General features: G+C 45.1%; 1 protein-coding gene and 1 long non-coding RNA gene across 7 annotated transcripts in view; one reads left to right on the top strand and one right to left on the bottom strand.

Annotated features, from left to right (window-relative positions):
- Window positions 1-21,526, top strand: part of LOC142291293 (C4b-binding protein alpha chain-like) — a 187,875-nt gene that overhangs the window by 69,722 nt on the left and 96,627 nt on the right. For all 5 annotated transcript variants that reach the window (XM_075335729.1, XM_075335726.1, XM_075335728.1 and 2 more), the window contains 2 exons: window positions 3,098-3,289; window positions 4,030-4,129. In XM_075335729.1, coding sequence (XP_075191844.1) covers window positions 3,098-3,289; window positions 4,030-4,129 — 292 coding nt within the window. The remainder of the gene's footprint in view (window positions 1-3,097; window positions 3,290-4,029; window positions 4,130-21,526) is intronic.
- Window positions 1,442-21,381, bottom strand: LOC142291294 (uncharacterized). 2 transcript variants are annotated; one of them, XR_012750454.1, is made up of 6 exons: window positions 21,025-21,381; window positions 20,874-20,942; window positions 20,673-20,791; window positions 20,480-20,597; window positions 20,200-20,372; window positions 19,752-20,105 (listed from the first exon to the last, which is right to left on the bottom strand). It is a non-coding gene; the product is annotated as an uncharacterized LOC142291294 (long non-coding RNA). The 2 variants fall into 2 exon arrangements; XR_012750453.1 differs by lacking the exons at window positions 19,752-20,105; window positions 20,200-20,372 and adding an exon at window positions 1,442-1,537.

A 21,526-nucleotide genomic window follows, 5' to 3' on the forward strand; every position in this document is an offset into this window, starting at 1 on the left:
ACTAAATCAAACTTGCAGCCAGTTGACATGGATTAAAGTTGACACAACCTCTGTCCTGTGTCCTTGTGTGTACCACATTTGAGCATGGAGAAAAGAAAGAAGACCAAAGAACTGTCTGAGGACTTGAGAATCCAAATTGTGAGGAAGCATGAGCAATCTCAAGGCTACAAGTTCATCTCCATAGTCCTGAATGTTCCTGTGTCTACGGTCCACAGTGTCATCAAGAAGTTTAAAGCCCATGGCACTGTGGCTAACCTTCCTAGATGTGGAATGAAAAGAAACATTGACAAGAGATTTCAACGCAAAATTGTGCGGATGGTGGATAAACAACCTCGACTAACATCCAAACAAGTTCAAGCTGCCGTGCAGTCCGAGGTTACAACAGTGTCAACCCGTACTATCCGTCGGCATCTGAATGAAAAGGGACTGTATGGTAGGATACCCAGGAAGACCCCACTTCTTACCCCGAGACATAAAAAAGCCAGGCTGAAGTTTGCCAAAACTTACCTGAGAAAGCCTAAAATGTTTTGGAAGAATGTTCTCTGGTCAGATGAGACAAAAGTAGAGCTTTTTGGGAAAAGCCATCAACATAGAGTTTACAGGAAAAAAAAAAGAGGCATTCAAAGAAAAGAACACGGTCCCTACAGTCAAACATGGTGGAGGTTCCCTGATGTTTTGGGGTTGCTTTGCTGTCTCTGGCACTAGACTGCTTGACTGTGTGCATGGCATTATGAAGTCTGAAGACTACCAACAAATTTTGCTGCATAATGTAGAGCCCAGTGTGAGAATGCTGGCTCTCCCTCCGAGGTCATGGGTCTTCCAGCAGGACAATGACCCAAAACACACTTCAAAAAGCACTAGAAAATGGTTTGAGAGAAAGCACTGGAGACTACTAAAGTGGCCAGCAATGAGTCCAGACCTGAATCCCATAGAACACCTGTGGGGAGATCTCAAAATGGCAGTTTGGAGAAGGCACCCTTCAAATCTCAGGGACCTGGAGCAGTTTGCCAAAGAAGAATGGTCTAAAATTCCAGCAGAGCATTGTAAGAAACTCATTGATGGTTGTTCGCAGTTATTTTGGCTAAACGTTGTGCAACCAAGTATTAGGCTGAGGGTTCCAATACTTTTGTCTGGCCCATTTTTGGAGTTTTGTGTGAAATGATCAATTATTTGATTTTTGTTTCGTTCACTTTTGTGATTTTCATTGCAAGCAAAATAAATGAAGATAATACCAAAGAATTTGTGATTGCAATCATTTTCAAGAAGAAACTGCGTATTATCTGACAGAATTGCAGGGGTGCCAATACTTTTGGCCAGCACTGCAAGTGAATAAATATTATAAAGAAAAAAGGGAAAAGCAGTGTCCCGCACGCCTGTAACACTACTTCCGTGGCCGCTCATTATCCTTCAGACATATGCACTACTCACCCCACCCATCGGCAGTCCTGGCGTATCTGATTGGTTTCAGTAAGATCAAACCCCCACCCTGTGTGACAGCGTGTCTTGCTGCTTTCCATCACAAATGCTGCGTGTGCACCTATAGTATAAAAATAAATAAGTAAAACAAATTAGCGTACGGTCCCCCCATTTTATCATGCCGAGCACAGATAAAGCATACAGCTGCAGCTCCCAGTTGTCTGCTTCTCTAGGTTGTGTATGAAAATAAGAGGGACCCGATGAAGCTTTTTTTTTCTTTTTTTTTTCTTTATAATTTAAAATGAAAAATCGGTGTGCTTCCCCCCCCCCCCCCCCCCCCCCTTCCAATTTTTTTTAATACCCAGCCATGATAAAGCAGACAGCTAGTGGCTGGTGTTTTCACACTAGAGCCCCCCAGCCTAAAAATAGCAGCTTGCACCCGCCCACGATTGTCGCATCCATTAGAGGCAACAATCTGCAACGTTACCCAGATTATCCTAATTGCTCTGGTACAGTGGAGTCAAGGTAAAAAGGTGTTGATGACAGCTTACAGTTGCCACGAAGCCCTAGATTAGTAATTGGAGGCATCTAAGACCCCCACCCCCAATTACTAATCTGTAAGTGTAAAAAATAAAACACAAAAAATCCTTTATTTGAATATAAAATGCAAGAAAATCCACCCTCTTTCTCCCCTTTTTTTTAACCCCCGCAAATAGTTTCAACGTAATCCACACGAGGTCCCACAAGCCTTCTAGCTCTGCTACATACATACTGAAGTCATGGCGCGCGGGCATAGAACATGCCTGCACGTTGTGGGCTTCAGGCAAAGAATAACTAAGCCGCAGCAATGAGCAGTGATGTCACTTAGCTTATCTGCGCTCATAGCTGGAGGTTTCCGCGGTTCCCCAGCTTTGACCACAGGTAAACTGTCCTCAGGTGACCCCATTAAACTCAATGACCTCACCTCCATTCAGGTCACGGAGTTCGGAGACCTGCATCTTCTGGTAGAAAACCGCACTAAATTTAAAAGCTAAACCACAAAACTAGGAAATATATATGAGTGCATTTGTTTCTGTGGCCTGGGCAGGTAAACATTGTTGCCCTTTCTTGCTGTGAATTTTTGAGGGAAAATGTAATTCCTCTTTTTTGTGGTTTACTTTTTAAATTTAATGTAGGGACTCAAGCATGAGGACCCTTGGCGTTGGATTGTGAGCCTCAAAAAAACCCTGAACCTTTTGGTAGCACCAAGAAAGCTGATGCCAGAAAGCAACATTTTTCTGTTGGCTGAGGCCCCGCGCCTTCTGGTAACATGGGTATGCCCTTACCACAGGTCCTGCTAGGTCGATAGAATTAGCATAAGCATTATACAATCAGAGGGAAGGCATAACTATGAATAACCCCCAGATATTATCAGATCCTCAGCTGCTGTCACTCAAGAAGCTGGTGATTTTATAAACTTCACTTTCTTGATTTTCAAAACCTAAACATCTGAGCTGACCACTAACAGTTTATAGAGATTCAGCCTGATAGTGCCAGTAGAACACTGGCTTTAGGTTATATATGAAAATCCTGGTGACTGGTGTGATTTAAGGGTTATTTTAGTTACAAAACAATTTTTTTTTTTTTTTTTGTGAAGTATTTGACCCATTAATTTGTATTATCCTGTATTTATTTTTATTAGGAGCCTGTGGTGTTCCTGAAAGGCTTAGTTTTGCTGTGCCTAAGGAAAGTGACCTTTCTAAAGATATCTTCCTCCCTGGTACAAAAGTGAGCTATGAGTGCAGACCTGGCTACAGGCGTGTGCCCGGCATGGTCAGTTCAGTCACCTGCCTTGACGACTTGTCATGGTCAGCGCCAAGTGAATTTTGCACACGTAAGTAAAGGATCTGCCATAACTTCTTGGACTAATTAGATTGTGTATAGAAATATAGAAGCTGAATGTTTGTACAGTGCATGTTGGTTTCTGCATGATCTGAGGGGAACAAGTGTGATGTGTTTTGAACATTGAGAACTCGAGATTTAGAGAATTGTGTGTGCTGATCACATCCAACTTTAATTAAAAAGCCAAAAAGTCTATGAAATTTGTGAATGACATATGTGCAGCATGTGAGAGTGACGTGTGTGGCTTTTATCTAACGGCATATGATGTATTCAGGCCTACATAAGTAAATATTGGTCACTAAGCATTACAGAATCATAAGTATATTCTGCACCATAAGGGTATGTGGCCACGATCAGGACTCACTGCGTCCTGCATGCAGCGGGTCTGTGAGCCTCCTCCGCAGGAGACCGCAGCTGCTTGTACCCACGATTCGGGTTCAGTGTGCTGACATCTCTCGCTTGTGTTTTCCCTATGGAGGATGCATGTGAATCCGCAGCAAACACTTGACATGCTGCAGTCAGTGTTTGCTGTGGAAAAAACAAGCACAGTGGGCACAGGATTTCTAGAAATCCCATCCACTATGCTTGTACTGTACAACGCAGCGTTTTGAACGCAGCTGAAGCTTGCTGCATCCAAAACGCTGCAAACACTGATTGTGGGCACGCACCCTAAGACATTTTATTTCAGTAGTTTAATCTGCAGCTTATTCCTTTTCTTTTTTTGTCTGGCAGGCAGACAATGTACCCATCCTGGTGATATACAAAACGGCGAATTTGAGGTGACAGATAATTTCTTCTTTGGTTCTAGAGTGACCTATAAATGTGATGAAGGGTGAGTATGAATTGCACCATATGCTATATCTGGTCAAAAGCAATATTAACAGAAAGTGCCATTACCCAGGCAGATTTTCAGATGAATGATGAATGTGAACTTACCTCGAGCAGGGTTGGGTTTTTTTTTTGTTTGTTTTTTTTTTTAGAATTAGTTGCATGCAAACAAATTTCTCTGCTGTCCTGTCGCAGGTCCATTCCTAAATGGGTTATGTGGGACTTTTACGTTTTTTGTTATTTTTTCTTATGGGGCAAAGCTGGTCACAGACTGTTCTTGCCAGCAATTCTGTGGATTTCGTCGACATAAAGTCGACTGAGCAACATCGTCTTTTCCGTTATGCTGTGTTGACAGTGCATCTCTGCTGATGTCATGCTGATTGACATCCGACTCCCCGCTGCTTACCTGCAGGGAGCCAGCTGTCAATCAGCATGATGTCTACACAGCAGACTAGAGGAAAAGCTGATCTGTTGATGTGGTCAAATGAAGCAGTAGTATCACTTGCAGGAACAGTCTGTGACAACTCTGAGCCGACAGAGATCGGTGTCACACAAAACAGGCAGGTAGTTAGCAACTGTCTGTAAGTTCTTAGCCCCATAAGAAAAAAAAAATATATAAAAGACCTGGATTACCTCGTTATAGGGAATCTGTCACTAGGTTATGGACAGCATTAAGTGGTGACAGAGATCTTTTAATAGCTTCTGAACATGCGCTTTGCAGGGACCTCTGTCACTTGTACAGGGTGGAATTTCTGCTGTTTATTGACCGATCAGATTCAATGCTTTCTAGTTTTTCTCAGGATAGCTTAATCCTCCTGTTATTCTATAGACCTGTGATTTAAGGTGGCTTTACACACTGCAGCATCGCAAACGACATCGCTGTAACGTCACCGGTTTTGTGACGTTATAGCGACCTCCCCAGCGACATTGCAGTGTGTGAAACACAGCGACCTGGCCCCCGCTGTGAAGTTGCTGATCGCTACAAATCGTTCAGGACCATTCTTTGGTCCTTTGTTTCCCGCTGTGCAGCAAAGTCTCAGTGTGTAAAGGGGACTTTACAGCGACTTCGTTAGCGACTTCCCTTTCAAAAAGCTGCTTAAAACACACATCCGTGAAAACCACCGTGAAAACTGTCGGCAGACAGAGTAGCGCGGTGAGAATGAACTCGGGTGAACTTCACCCGACTTCATTGTCATGCCGCGGCTCTGTCTGTGTACCGTGTACTGATTAGCGGTCACCTGTGAAGGATTCACTGGTGACCGCTAATCCCCTGAGTGACTGAAGTGTCCCCCCCTCTCTTACTCACCGATCCCCGATCACCGGCGCTGCACGGCGTTCACACTGCTCCGGCGGCTTTGTCTAATTTGAAAAAGCCATTAAACAATCTCGTATTCCCTGCTTTCCCCGCCCACCGGCGCCTATGATTGGTTGCAGTGAGACACGCCCCCCCGCTGAGTGACAGGTGTCTCACTGCACCCAATCACAGCAGCCGGTGGGCGTGTCACTATGGAGTATAGAAATAAATAAATAAATAATTAAAAAAAACGGCGTGCGGTTCCCCCCAAATTTAATACCAGCCAGATAAAGCCATACGGCTGAAGGCTGGTATTCTCAGGATGGGGAGCTCCACGTTATGGGGAGCCCCCAGCCTAACAAGATCAGTCAGCAGCCGCCCAGAATGGCCGCATACATTAGATGCGACTGTTCTGGGACAGTACCCGGCTCTTCCCGATTTGCCCTGGTGCGTTGGCAAATCGGGGTAATAAGGAGTTATTGGCAGCCCATAGCTGCCAATAAGTCCTAGATTAATAATGTCAGGCGTCTCCCCGAGATACCTTCCATGATTAATCTGTAAATAACAGTAAATAAACACACACAACTGAAAAATCCTTTATTAGAAATAAAAAACACAAACACATTCCCTGGTTCACCACTTTAATCAGCCCCAAAAGCCCTCCATGTCCGGCGGAATCCAGGATGGTCCAGCGTCGCTTCCAGCTCTGCTGCATGAAGGTGACCGGAGCAGCAGAATAAACCGCCTCTCCTGTCACCTCCACGCAGCAAATTAAGAGAGCCGCGTGATCGGCTGAGCTGTCACTGAGGTTACCTGGATCCAGCGGTGGAAGCAGTGGTGGCCGCGGGTAACCTCAGTGACAGCTGCAGCGCCGGTGATCGGGGATCGGTGAGTATGAGAGAGGGGGGGACACTTCAGTCACTCCGGTGACCGCTAATCCCCCGTGAATCCTTCACAGGTGACTGCTAATCAGTACACGGCACACAAACAGAGCCGCGGCATGACAATGAAGTCGGGTGAAGTTCACCCGAGTTCATTCTCATCGCGCTACCCTGTCTGCTGTCTGCAGACAGTTTTCACGGTGGTTTTCACGGATGTGTGTTTTAGGCCTGACAACGTCCCCAATGACTAGCTAGGTCGTTCTGCAGGTCCGGATCGCTGTTGCGTCGTTGGCCAGGTCTGCCTGTTTGACAGCTCACCAGAAACTTTGTAGCGATCCCGGCAGGTTGGGATCGCTGGTGGGATCGCTAGAAAGTCTCAGTGTGTAAAGGGGCCTTTAGTTTACTCTCTCTGGTGCTTTATCTGTTATCTGTCTGGGTTTGCTTAAAAAAAAGTTTGTTTAACCCCTTAACGACCGCGGGCTGTAAAATTCCGTCCTTGCGGTCATAACGTTACTGCCCGCGGTCTGCCGGCAGCATCATGCTGCGATCGGCACACATCTCAGCTGATTTTCACGGCTGAGATGTGTGCCTGCTAGGCACGAGCAGAATCGTTATCTGCTCGTGCCGTTTAACCCCTTATATGGTGCTGTCAATATGTGACAGCGCCATTATAAGCGCGATCGCGGTAAACTTTTACTTACCGCCCGATACCGGAAGTCACGTGACGCGATCACCTGACTTCCGATAGTTGTCATGGTAGCACAGGGTCATGTGATGACTCCTGTACTACACCTGACTTGCTTTCACTTTCGCTGTGCCAGCAGCACAGCAAAAGAGAGAGAGAGCGTATCTTCTGTTTACAGCCTTGTAGCTGTGATCAGCAGATACTGCAGAGCGATCGGATTGCTGATCGCAATAGCCCCCTAGGGGGACTAGTAAAATAAAAAAAAAGTTAAAAAAAAGTTTTAAAAATTAAAAAAAAACAACCTAAAAGTTCAATTCACCCCCCATTCGCCCCATTGAAAATTAAAGGGTTAAAAAAAATAAAAAATATACACACATTTGGTATCGCCGCGTTCAGAAACGCCTGATCTATCAAAATATAAAATCAATTAATCTGATCAGTATACGGCGTAGCGGCAAAAAAATTCCAAACGCCAAAACGACGGTTTTTTGTCGCCACAACTTTTGCGCAAAATGCAATAAGAGGCGATCAAAACGTAGCATCTGCGCAAAAATGGTACCGTTACGTCAGCTCGAGACGCAAAAAATAAGCAGTCACTGAGCCATAGATCCCGAAAAATGAGAACGCTACGGGTGACGGAATATGGCGTAAAACGTGCGCCACTTTTTTCGGACAAACTTCCGTTTTTTGTTTTTTTTTAACCCCTTATATAAAAGTAAACCTATACATGTTTGGTGTCTACGAACTCTCACTGACCTGAGGCATCACACCTACACATCAGTTTTACCATATAGTGAACACGGTGAATAAAATATCTCAAAAACCATAGTGCTATCGCACTTTTTTTGCAATTTTTCTGCATTTGGAATTTTTCTGCCATTTTCCAGTACACTATATGGTAAAATTGATGGTTTAATTTACAAGTACAGCTCGTTCCACAAAAAATGAGCCCTCACATGACCATATTGACTGAAAAATAAAAAAGTTACGTCTCTCAGAAAAAGAATAACAAAAAAAAAAACGGAAAGCGAAAAATTGGCCTGTCGTGAAGGGGTTAAAAGAACTGAGTCCTCAGTAGTTGATACCTTTTAACCCCTTCAGCCCCCAGCCTATTTTGACCCTAATGACCAGGCCACTTTTTGCAATTTTGACCAGTGTCACTTTGAGGTTATAACTCTGGAACGCTTCAACGGATCCCGGTGATTCTGATTTTTTTTTCGTGACATATTGGGTTTCATGTTAGTGGTAAATTTAGGCCGATATTGTTTGCGTTTCTTTGTGAAAAAAACGGAAATTTCGCGAAAAGTTTGAAAATTTTATAGTTTTCAAACTTTGAATTTTTATGCTCTAAATCCAACTAGACATATGACACAAAATAATTACCGTATTTTTCGGACTATAAGACGCACCTGACCATAAGACGCACCCTGGTTTTAGAGGCGGAAAATAGGAAAATAAAATTGTAACCAAAAAATATGGTTATGACACACTGTTATGGGGCGAGGATCTGCTGCTGACACTGTTATTGGGGTAATGTCCCCAAATTCTCTACTAAGGTACCCCATTCTGGTAAGGATCCTCCTGCCTTGTATATGATCCTGCTCATATACCCCCATCCTGCTCATAATATACCCCCCATCCATCCTGCTCATGATATACCCCCCATCCATCCTGCTCATGATATACCCCCCATCCATCCTGCTCATGATATACCCCCCATCCATCCTGCTCATGATATACCCCCCATCCATCCTGCTCATGATATACCCCCCATCCATCCTGCTCATGATATACCCCCCATCCATCCTGCTCATGATATACCCCCCATCCATCCTGCTCATGATATACCCCCCCATCCATCCTGCTCATGATATACCCCCCCATCCATCCTGCTCATGAAATACCCCCATCCTGGTATATGGTCTGTATCCTGTGGCACAGAAAAAAAAATAAACGTTTATACTCACCTTTCCTCATTCCCTGCAGCACCGATCTCTGTCTCAGCTGCAGCGTCGCTGTGTGGAGCCGTCACCGTTGTCTGCAGCATCACGAATCGATGTCTTCCTGTCTGAGCCCGGTCAGCTGATCTGGTGGACACTAGCGGCGCGCACAGTGATGACGTCATTGCTGTTCGCGCTGCTAGTGTCCAGATCAGCTGACAGGCACAGACAGGAAGACATCGCGCAATGCTGCAGGGGGACGGCTCCACACACGGTGATGGGTGAGTGTACTGATTCACTGCTCCCCGCGCTGATGATGATGCACGGGGGGCAGTGAATACAGCCGCACATGATCACTCCAGGCTGTAGTTGCCAGGAGTGATCACAGCCGGCTGGTAATTATGCGCGCACACCCCGCCCACCTGTCAGCGCCGGTTTCGCTGAGAGATGATGGGCGGGAGGATGGGCGTGCATATGTAATGAGCGGGCCCACGTGGTCACGGCAGGCGCTGCTGCAGCCTGCTCGTGCCCCCGATGGCCCGCTCCACTGCAGCACCGCAGCCCTATAGTCAGACCAAAAAACGCACCCCCCACTTTCCCCCAACATTTGGGGGGAAAAAAGTGTGTCTTATGGTCCGAAAAATACGGTAATAAATAACATTTCCCACATGTCTACTTTACATCAGCACAATTTTGGGAAAAAAAAATTTAAGGAAGTTATAGGGGTTCAAAGTTTATGAGCAATTTCTCATTTTTACAACAAAATTTACAAAGCCATTTTTTATAGGGACCACATCACATTTGAAGCGACTTTGAGAGGTCTACATGACACAAAACACCCAAAAGTGACACTATTCCAAAAACAGCACCCCTCAGGCAACTCAAAACCATATTCAAGAAGGTTATTAACCCTTCAGGTGCTTCACAGTAACTAAAGCAATGTGGAAGGAAAAAATGAACATTTTAGTTTTTGCAACAAAAATGTTAATTTAGCCTCAAATATTGCATTCCACAAGGGTAGCAGGAGTAAATGAACCACCAAAATTTGTTGGGCAATTTCTTCTGAGCATGCAGATACCTCATATGTGGCGAAAAACCACTGTTTGGGCGCACGGCAGGACTCGGAAGGGAAGGAGTGTCATTTGACTTTTTGAACAGAAAATTAGCTGGAATCGTTAGCCGCACCATGTTGCGTTTGGAGAGCCCCTGATGTGCCGAAACAGTGGAGCTCCCCCACTTGTGACCCCATTTTGGAAACTAGACCCCTCATGGAATTTATCTAGATGTTTATTGAGCACTTTGAACCTCTAGAGGCTTCACAAAAGTTAATAAAGTTGAGCCGTGAAAATAAAAAAAATACATTTTACCACAAAATTGTTACTTCAACCAGGTAGCTTTTTTGTCACAAGGGTATCAGGAAAAAATGCGCCATGAAACATATTGTGCAATTTCTCCTGAGTACACAGATACCTCATATGTGGTGGAAATCAAATGTTTGGGTGCACAGCAGGGCTCGCAAGGCAAGGAGCGTCATTTGACTTTTCAAACGCAAAATTGTGTGGAAAAATTAGCGTATTCCATGTTGTGTTTGAAGACCCCCTGAGGTGCCGAAACAGTGGAGCTCCCCCACGTGACCCCATTTTGGAAACTAGACCCCCCATGGCATAAAAAAAAAATCAGGGTGTACGCACGGATGTGCTGCAAAAAGGGGGGATGGAAAAAAGAAGTCCTGTGCAAAGTAGAGTACGGCTGCAGGACACATGCTGATCAGGTACCTAATTGTTCAAGTTTTTTTTTTTATTTGGGGTGCACAAAGACAAGCAAAAACTCGAGCAACAATTATGTACCTGATCAGCCAATCACGTAGCTGATCAGCGCTTGGCGGCAAGTGGGGGGGTGGGGGTTTAGGTGGAAATAGAGAGTGGGAGTTGGGATTGGGGATAGTTAGAAAAGAACCACGAACAATACTTACAGGATAGATCAGAACAGCAGCAGGATCACAGGAGAGATGGCAGCGGATTGGGGGGCAGCAGCAGATAAAGGGAGCATCGGTGGATGTGAGACGGCGGCAGCTGGGAGAGGGTGCAGTGGATGCAGGCGCTGTGGAGGATGGGGGGGATGGGTGGGACAGGGGGGAAGGGGAGGTGAGATTGGGGATAGTTACCTTACAGGATGGATCTAGGCAGCAGATGAAGGAGGCAGCAGATCGGGGAAGGTGAGAGGTGGGATAGGGGGCAGCAGATCACAGAGGTGTTAGGTGAGGAGAGAGCGGACAGCATTTCACAGGGGTGAGAGGTGAGGAGAGAGCGGACAGCAGATCACAGGGGTGAGAGGTGAGGAGAGAGGGGACAGTAGATCACAGGGGTGAGAGGGGAGGAGAGGGCGGGCAGCAGCTTGGGGAGACCAGTGGCAGATGGAGGAGGGCGGCGGATCTGGAGGCTTTTCGCCGGTTTGATACAGTACAATGGCAGCGCGGCAACTTCCGGGTCCCATGCTCCAGTCACATAACAGCATGGACCGGAGTTTGTCGCCCTGCCATTGTACTGTATACACTGTACTGGCGTGCTCAGGACCGACAAGTGAAGCTGAGGGAGGCGGTCACAGTCAACAGGTCCACGGTGCTTGGAGAGATCGGTCACAAGGCCGGTCTCTCCAATCAGAGGTGCTGGAGCTGGGGGAGGGTGATCCAATGAGGTTACCCAGCTCCAGCCAATCGCGAGTGCTACAGCTGCACTGACCATGGCTGGATTTCAATGTTTCAGCCATTTTCAAAGGAAAATGAAAACATTAGGTCCGGGGAGGAGGCACCACCCCTCCTGATGTCAGGCACAGGTCCCCTACTTCCCGAATCTGCAGTTTGTGTGAACCGATCGCAGTCAAAGTGTGTCTGGTGCCGCGATTTCTCCATGACGGCTATATCCGTCATGGGTCTTTAAGTACCAGGGCTCCATGACTGATATCTCCGTCAAAGGTCGTGAAGGGTTTAATGGCTAACTGAAAAGATGGTAATAATAGCAAGCTTTCGAGACTACTCAGGCCTCTTCATCAGGCATGGTATAACCCAAAATCTGAAGAGTTGCATATTTATACACAACAGGACATAGAATAGTGCAGTAAAAAAAACAAAAGTTATGTGAAGCAGAACTATCACTATGGCAAGGGGGCAAACTGTTGTGGCCATAAATATTGTTGTAGTTCATAGATAAGCAGTGTGAAGGTTTTATTGTCCTCTGATTGGGGTCTGGTCCGGGCTGTGATACCCCCGGATGGTCTGAGGAACACATTTCTTAATTGATGTAAAAAGATATAAATCCATGTGACACATTCATTCCTTCTCTGAATGTGTCAAAGGTAATCATAAATTTGTATTCCCATAGTCTCCTGTCTCTTTGGGACTTGAAATTTCCTTTCAATACCAGCAATTTCATGTCCATGATGCTGTGGTCTGGGTTACAAAAATGTTTGGCCACAGGTAGATCCATCCTTTTTTTCACGAATTGTGTGGCGGTGAAAATTTATCCTTGTCCTGAGCTGTTGTCCTGTCTCCCCTACATACAGACCCCCAGCTGGACATTTGGTACATCTAATTAAGTACACCACATTAGTTGTGGTGCAGCTGAAGGTACCTGGGATCTTGTGCTGATGTGATCTGGGAATTTTTATCTTGTCCGTTGTCAATATAAATGCAGAGGTCTTACATTTTTTCTGGTTGCAAAGATATGGGTTTGCTTAGAAATTATATTAACCCCTTCACCCCCGGCCACTAAAACACCCTAATGACCGGGCCATTTTTTGCAATTCTGACCAGTGTCACTTTGACAAGTTATAACTCTGGAACGTTTCAACGGATCCTGGCGATTCTGAGATTGTTTTTTCGTGACATATTGTACTTCATGTCAGTGTTAAATTTAAACCGATAATTTTTGCGTTTATTTGTGAAAATTTAGGAAATTTTGCGAAAATTTTGAAAATTTCGCAATTTTCAAACTTTGAAAATTTATGCCCATAAATCTGAGAGAGATGTCACACATAATAGTTACTAAATAAACTTTCCCACTTGTCTACTTTACATCAGCGCAATTTTCGAAACAAAATTTTTTTTCGTTAGGAAGTTAGAAGGGGTCAAAGGTCATCAGCAATTTCTCATTTTTCCAACAAAATTTAGAAAATAATTTTTTTTAGGGACCACATCACATTTGAGGTGACTTTGAGAGACCTAAGTGACAGAAAATACCCAAAAGTGACCCCATTCTAAAAACTGCACCCTTCACTCTGCTCAAAACCACATCCAAGAAGTTTAGCATATAGATGAACAAGGCGGCAGCTCACTCTGTCAGTTACACAAAACTTTTTATTCTGCGGTTGCAGACATATACAGGAGCAGTGAAGGGGGAGAGAGGAGTGCAGGGGCGAGGAGCGGACCGAGTCCGCCCCTGCACTCCTCTCTCCCCCTTCACTGCTCCTATATATGTCTGCAACCGCAGACTAAAAAGTTTTGTGTAACTGACAGAGTGAGCTGCCGCCTTGTTCTTCTATATGCTGGATCTCTGAATTCTCTTCATGCTGCTGGCTGAGCACCACTCTGCAAGGCACTATCCACACAGGCGCATGTGCATTCCTGGAACAGCTGAACCATAAAACCTGTGAGTACGGCTCCGCTGCCCGGCAGACCTGCTCTGCAGTGCCCATCTTGCTTTGTTTATATACATCCAAGAAGTTTATTAACCCTTTAGGTGCTTCACAGGAACCAAAGCAATATGGAAGGAAAAAATGAAAATTTTACTTTTTAACACAAAAACGTTACTTTAGCCATAAAATTTTCATTTTCACAAGGGAGAAAAGAGAGAGTGCACGCTACAATTTATTGTGCATTTTCTCCTGAGTACGCTGATACCTCATATGTGGTAAAAAATCAATTGTTTGGGCGCACAGCGGAGCCCGGAAGGGAAGGCGCGCCATTTGAATTTTTGAACACAAAATTAGCTGCACTCATTAGCGGACGCCATGTTGGATTTGAAGACCTTCTGAGGTGCCTAAACAATGGAGCTCCCCCACAAGTGACCTCATTTTGGAAACTAGAGCCCTCAAATAATTTTTCTAGATGTTTGCTGAGCACTTTGAACACCTGGGGGCTTCACAGAAGTTTATAACGTTGAGCTGTGAAAAGAAAATGGTTTTTGTTTACCACAAAACTGTTGCTTCAACTAGGTAGCTTTTTTTTTCACAAGGGTATCAGGGAAAAAATACACCATAAAATGTATTGTGCATTTTCTCCTGAGTACACAGATGCCTCATATTTGTTGGAAATCAAATGTTTGGACACACGGCAGTGCTCGGAAGGCAAGGAGCGCCATTTGAATTTTTGAGTGCAAAATTAGCTGCATCATTAGCGGACGCCATGTCGGGTTTGAAGACCCCCTGAGGTGCCTAAACAATGGAGCTCCCTCACAAGTGACCCCATTTTGGAAACTAGACCCCTCAAGGAGTTTATCTAGATGTTTAGCGAGCCCCAAGGGGCTCCACAGAAGTTGATAATGTTGAGCCATGAATACAATATTTTTTTTTTTTTCACAAAACTGTCACTTCAACCAGGTAGCTTTTTTTTTCCACAAGGGTATCAAGGAAAAAATGTACCATAAAACGTATTGTGCAATTTCTCCTGAGTACGCAGATACCTCATATGTGGTGGAAAGTAATTGTTTGGGCGCATGGCGGGGCTCAGAAGAGAAGGAACGCCATTTGACAGCAAAATTGGTTGGAATCATTAGCGGACGCCATGTCACGTTTGGAGACCCCCTATGGTGCCTAAACAGTGGAGCTCCCCCACAAATTACCCCATTTTGGAACTAGACCCCTCAAGGAATTTATCTAGATATTTGGTGAGCCCCTTGTACCCCCAGGGGCTCCACAGAAGTTGATAACGTTGAACCGTGAAAATTATTATTTTTTTTTTTTTTTTAACCACAAAATGTTTGGATCAACCAGGTAGCTTTTTTTTTTTTTTTCAACGGTATCAGGAAAAAATGCACTATAAAACGTATTGTGCAATTTTTCCTGAGTACGTAGATACCTCATATGTGGTGGAAAGTAATTGTTTGGGCACATGGTGGGGCTCAGAATAGAAGGAACGCCATTTAACTTTTCAAACGCACAGACGCGGTGCACTGATCGGCCGCTGCAGGATGCACGGTCGGATGAGATACAAAAAGCGTTGGGGATACGGAAAAAAAAAAGGTCACGCCAAAAATTGAGCAGGGATGCCGATCCGTTATGTGCATCCCTGATCAGCGCTCTGCGGGACGCACGGACGGATGCGATACAAAAAGCGCCGCGAATACAGAAAAAAGTCACGCCAGAAATTGACCACGGATGCAGATACGTTATGTGCATCCCTGATCAGCGCTCGGCGGGGCGCATGGACAGATGAGATACAAGAAGCGTCGGGGATATGGGAAAAAAGTCCCGCTGAAAACTGACCACGGATGCAGATCCGTTATCTGCATCCCTGATCAGCGCTCGGCGGGACGCACGGACGGATGAGGTGTAAAAATGGACAGGATACAAGGAAAAAAAAAAAAAATTATACTCACAGTACCAAGAGGATCACTGACCAGAGGAACTGCAGAGGAACAAGAAGGCAGTGAGATGGACAGCTTTACATGAGCAGCAGGCAGGACGTTGGACAGATCAGCAGAAGGACCCAGCGATGGAGGCAGATGTGATCGGGCCAGTGAAGACCTCGGACGACCCGTGAAGGCAGGTAAGAGGACGTGGAGGGGGTGGGGGTTGCAGAGGGGGATGGGGAGAGGGGGGGGCAGAGAGGTAGAGCAGAGGGGGCGGAGAAGCAAAGGCAGAAGGAAGGAACTTTGGAAGCAGAATAGAGATGACAGAGGAGGCAGGCAGATCGCGTGGGGAGCAGATCGGGGGGCAGATCGGGGCGTAGGGGGGCAGATCGGGGGGGGCACGGGCAGGGGCCTTCACGGGAGCGCGCAGGGTCAATCGCGGGAGCGCAATACTTACCATTGGAACAGACGCGGTGACATCAGAGGCGGCTTTTCGGTGGCAGCAGCGGTGGCGTGGTACCAAAAGTACCAGCCAGTGCACGCTGCATACATGTTGGGGGAGGGTCCCCAGACCAGCACAGGCCTGGGGAGGGCGGCCACCTGCAGATCACACCGCCCCACTGCACACTGATTGGAGCGATTGCGCGTCATAGCACGATCGCTCCAATCAGTGCTGCAGGGGCTGGGGGCGACATGTTTGAGATCCATCTATGATCTGCTGTAGCTGCTACAATAGATCATAGCAGGATCTCACAGTATCGCACTAATTCGGGCATTATTTTTTCCGAAATTAGTGCGAACGATGTGGTTGGCGGCTCAGATTTGAACAGCCAATCACATCGATCGCCTATGGGGGGTGGCGATGCCACCCCCCCTGGGGTCAAGCAAAGGTCCCCTGCTGTAAGAAACAGCAGGGGATATCATTTGAAAGCCGTTGCTATGGCCACGGCAATCAAATGAAGTTTAGGCAGTAAAATTACGTCCCTGGTCGTTAAGTCACGTTAAAATAGGACGTAATTTTACTGCCCGCGGTCGTGAAGGGGTTAAAACATTCCTAAGGCAGACAGACCTGTTAGCAGAGGGTTCAGCTTTCATTACAGTAATTTTGATCATGACCTGCCTGAGGTCACACAGGAGCTGGATTCTCTCTGCCCCCAAACTAGGAGGTCAAATATAGCTCGCTGGGAACAAGCAAAGGGTCAGGTAAGTATGAAACGTTCAAACACCTTTTGAATATCTTTAATTTTACAGGGAAATTGACAATTGCACTAAAGTTGCAAAAAAAAAAGTGAAATTTGCACGATTTGGTTTTGGAGTTTATTTACTATGTTCACTATTTGGTAAAACTGACATGGCAATATGATTTATTATTCCCCAGGTCAGTATAAGTTTATAGTTACAGCTTTCACAAGAAGCATTATCGCGATAGCGATCATCAGCTGTACCCCCCCCTACATTGGCACCCCATGATCGCCGATTGCGGTGGGGAGCATCACAGAGCGCGTCATTAGATTGCGCTGTGAGAGTTTGACAGCACAATCACACTAGTTAACAGGCCAATTAGCTGCACATGTTTGGAGAATAATGCAGGCTCGCCACACAAGCCCACATCATAGGGAGGTGACCTAGGGCGTATTGGTACGTCCTAGGACATAAAGGGGTTAAGGCTATGTGCGCACTAGAAAGTGACTTTTTCTTAAGAAAAAAAATGGACCCTCTGAAAGAATCCCGCACCCGCAGTAAAACCGCACTCGCACATTTACCGCAGATTTTCCGCAAGTTTGTCCCCGCGGATTTTTACCATTATCTATGCCAAAAACCGCAGGTACCTGCGGAAAGGAAGTGACCTGCTCATTAATTCCGCAGCGGAAAATCCTCGGGTAAATCCGCGGGTATAAAAAAAGGCAGTGTGCGCACAGCATTTTTAAAAACCCATAGGTTTTCACGGGGAATTGACTGCAGCAATGTTAGACAGATTTTCTGCAGTAAATCTGTGGCAAATCAACGGTAAATCAGTGCCAAAAATATGTTAAGTGTATTTTTTGTGGCCACTTTCTTTTTCCATAATTTAATTTGTATTAAATTGAATAGAAATCTTGCCATGTTCGTATTGCCATTCCGGCCTTTTTTTTTTTTTTTTTCAGATTTAACTTTATTTTTTGAAGGAAGCAACAAACACATGTACATACGCAAATGAACCCTTTGTTCATTGTGACTATCATTGACTGACTTGAGAAATATTTTTTTCTAAAGATCTGTTTATCTCTAAGGCTATGTGCGCACGTTACGTAAAAACATGCAGTTACGCTGCGCTTTGTAGCGCAGCGTAACTGCATGCGTCCTGCGGCCCCTGCACAGTCTATGGAGACTGTGCAGGGGCCGTGCGCACATGGCGTCTAAGAGCGCAGCGCTTCGGCTACTGCCGAAGCGCTGCGCAAAAAGAAGTGACATGTCACTTCTTTCCTGCGCTTTGCCGGCAGCTCCTGCTCTGTCTATGGCAGGAGCTGCAGGCAGAGCGCATGGAATCGGCGCTCACTACGGACATTTCTGCAGCGATCTAAAGCGCACATGTGCTCTTCAGATCGCTGCAGAAATTTCTGCAGGGCTTGTACGCAACGTGCGCACATAGCCTAAAGCAATCAATAAAAGGACTGTTGGGCAGTGAATTTAGATACATCTGGTGGTTCTGGGGGCAAGGAACCTGTCAGGCTCTCTTTAACCCTTTTGCAACCAATGTGGTATTACATGCTGAGCGCCTATATCTTTTTTTTTTTTTTTGTTTTTAAGGTTCTCCTAAAATTTAGCACACAGTATGTATTTGGTCTGTCACTGAAGTTTGTTTAAAGAACTATCTGCAATAAAAGGGAATATTTATTCAAGATTGCTGTGTATTTGCAATATTATAGTGTCTCTTTTTGCTGCATTTCTGTAGTGCCAGACTTTGCTGAATTATACTATGTAATCTTCTGTTGGCATTTGCCTACTATGGTTGCACTTTCAATATTTAAGCAAGGTAATATTGTTGTCCCTCTTAGGAGTTTTTTTTTTTTTCCCTTTTAGTGTTTTTTATTATTAAATTTGATGTCATTTTTTTAATTTTCATCTAATAAAATATGTAAATTTGAATATCTTTCGTAAATCTCTTATCGTTCCCTTTCAATATAGGAAGGGAATTTTTTGGGTTCTATTTCTATTGCTTACACTTACCGGTATATTGGACCTAGTAGAGTAAAAAAATCAATAAAAAAAGTGGAGAAGAAAAGTTTTTAAAAATATGGAAAAAAAAATGGTAAAAAAACACAAGTTCAAATCACCACCCATTTTGCCCCTTGAAAATAAAACTATTTAAAAAATACTTATTTGATATCGCCACTTTCAGAAATGCTCGATCTCAAAATATAAAATAAATTAATCCGATTAAGCTCTAGATCAGTAATGAGGCTTACGGTTGCCGAGGGGACGGTGAGCGTCTGGGAGTGGACCCATTGGGCCGTACACCGCACTTGCCCAGAGAAGCTTACCAGGAGCAAACCCCTATACAAGGATTGTTTGGTGCAGCCCCATGGTGCCTAAATGCATGACTGCAAGGAGCCAGTGGACGTTGGCTCTTACGGACTGGTAAAGTCTCTTCATGTCCGGTGCTGGTGTGCTTGGACGTGGCAGCACAGAGATGGTGACTTGGACTTTGCAGCACAGAGATGGCTGATGGCATACTGTCCAACCCTGAGATTCCCCTGGTGGATTCTCATGCGTGTCGATGGAGTAGAAGCGAGGCGGCCCGACTTGTCGAATACCTTGCAGAACGTAGTAAGGAAACAGTCTAGGTGTTTGATGCTCGGGTCTTCCTTTTCCCAGAGTGGCTCCATCCAAGCCAGAGCCAATCCTGTCAGATGCAAGGCCACTTTTGGCGCTATCTGTCAGTCGCCAGTTGCAAAGGAGACAGCTCAAAATGCAATGAGCACGAAATAAAAAAAAAATACCTCGTCATAGTCTTGGGTCAGCTCTATACATTGGTGGTGTTACGGTATGGCTAGCTGATAGACAAAATACCAATCTGGGATACCCAAAGTAGATATTTGCATCAAACTTCAGTCTTTTCTACTTTTTATATAAAATTACTTTTATTGATTATCAAATTACATACATATAATCAGCACTAAAAACAGTAATAGGAGAGGAAAAGGGTAACTGGGCCAGCAGCCCTAGCCTTTCCCTTCCTAAAGTACGGGGGTCTGCGTCCTAATTTATAGTGACTCCCCCGTTCTGCGGTGACTAAACCCTAGGTAATCCCTCCCTAGTTCTGAGAGTGCACTAACTCGAATGAGTGTACTAACCCAAAGCAGTAAAACCACAGAGAAAAAGATGTGCACAGTCCGGGGTAACTAATTTATCTGTATCATCAGCCAGGGCTAACAGGGATAGTGGGCCTATGGGTAGTCACGTGTATTAATCAGTCTGTGTGCACAGTGGAATATAGTAACTGAATAGAAGGTAGAAACTAAATATGCTATCCAGGAATCGCCCAACGCGTTTCCCCCCTTTCTGATAGTAGTAATCTCAGGGCTCATCAGGGGCGTCTCAACTAGATTCTTGAAGAGTTTATTCATTAATTCCAATCTGTATGGGAATAACGGAGAGTCATTGTTACCTTGGAGTCCAGTGTTACCTTTTGATAAAAAATACATGTGCTAGTCTCAATCATTATACTGACCAAAGGTTGGATGGATCCATACTTGATACTAAAATGACATCAGTGGATCTGCTATATCCAATATCTGAATCGGTCAGGAAAATACCCTCACGAAGTATTGTGCCGCCTCAGTCCATAGTGGCAATGTAGAAATTATTCATCACTGATTATCCACAAAACAGGCCTCAATGGGTCTATAACAGAATTATCCATGGTCAACATATACCACATTATGTACTGTTTATCATATATACGTGGCTGTCCAATATTACCTATATTAATTTCCCCATAGGCTCATTACCTTCACATATGAAAGTGTGTCCAGCAGGACCAGGTTTCAGTTCAACAACACAGATAGAATGACAAGGCGGCTACTTGTCACTTCACGGGGGCAAGTGTTACACCGTCCGGGTCCTAATCTGCAAACAATCAGCAGTGTTAACCCCAAACAAGGTATATCTCATTAATAGAATAAGATAATTCAAGGGGTATACCTTGCTAACACATAGTACGCTGTCAGTCAGCTATCCCTCCAATCTCTGTAGGGTTCCCCTTCACAAATTTTAAATACAGGCTAAGCAGTGCTATAATTTACACTGTCCCGTAGAAAATCCTATGGACAGAAATCAAAACATTCAAATCCATTGTGCCCACAATCGATCTATATTAGATCCAGCAAAATAATAATAGCCTACTTGGTTGCTGTCCCTCACAATGGAGCAATGTATGAGACACAATAAGCTTGTCCACAGCAACTCGGGTATCTATTAATAATACAAAGGTTTAGCTATAACCAGCACCTCAAGTCATTTTATATCAGAGATACTAAAAAGGTTATTATCCTACCTCTTGTTTAGGTCGGTGTTGGCAAGAAGCGTGGATGCCTGGGCCTGGCGGTCGCTGGCCATGACTTGTTAATGAGCTCTATTTAAACCCTATTTGGCGCCAATGGGAAAGGGAGCGGGTCCGGAACTGACATGTCCGGCTCTGTACTCACAATGTATTGTTCAGGCCATGGACCGGAAGTGTAACTGCGTCATCAATCAATCACATGGTCCGGCGATGTGCACTTCATATTACTGTCCCTAATGCTGGGCGATATCGTTCCTGTTATTTTTTGTGCGCCTCGCTGAGTACAGCGCATGTGCAGTGGGTTAAAAGGATATGTTATCTCCGTGTGTTACTCTGGCCGCGAACCGGAAATGTTGCCATGTCATCCCTTGGTCACATGACCGGGCGATGCGCGCTTCACAATAGTGTCCCCGAGGCTGGACAATGTAGTTCCCATTATCCATCTGTGCGCCCCGCTGGGTGAAACGCATGCGCAGTATGTCATTTCGGTTTCTGC

Source organism: Anomaloglossus baeobatrachus, chromosome 2, assembly GCF_048569485.1.
Source record: "Anomaloglossus baeobatrachus isolate aAnoBae1 chromosome 2, aAnoBae1.hap1, whole genome shotgun sequence".
NCBI classification, from domain to species: domain Eukaryota; kingdom Metazoa; phylum Chordata; class Amphibia; order Anura; family Aromobatidae; genus Anomaloglossus; species Anomaloglossus baeobatrachus.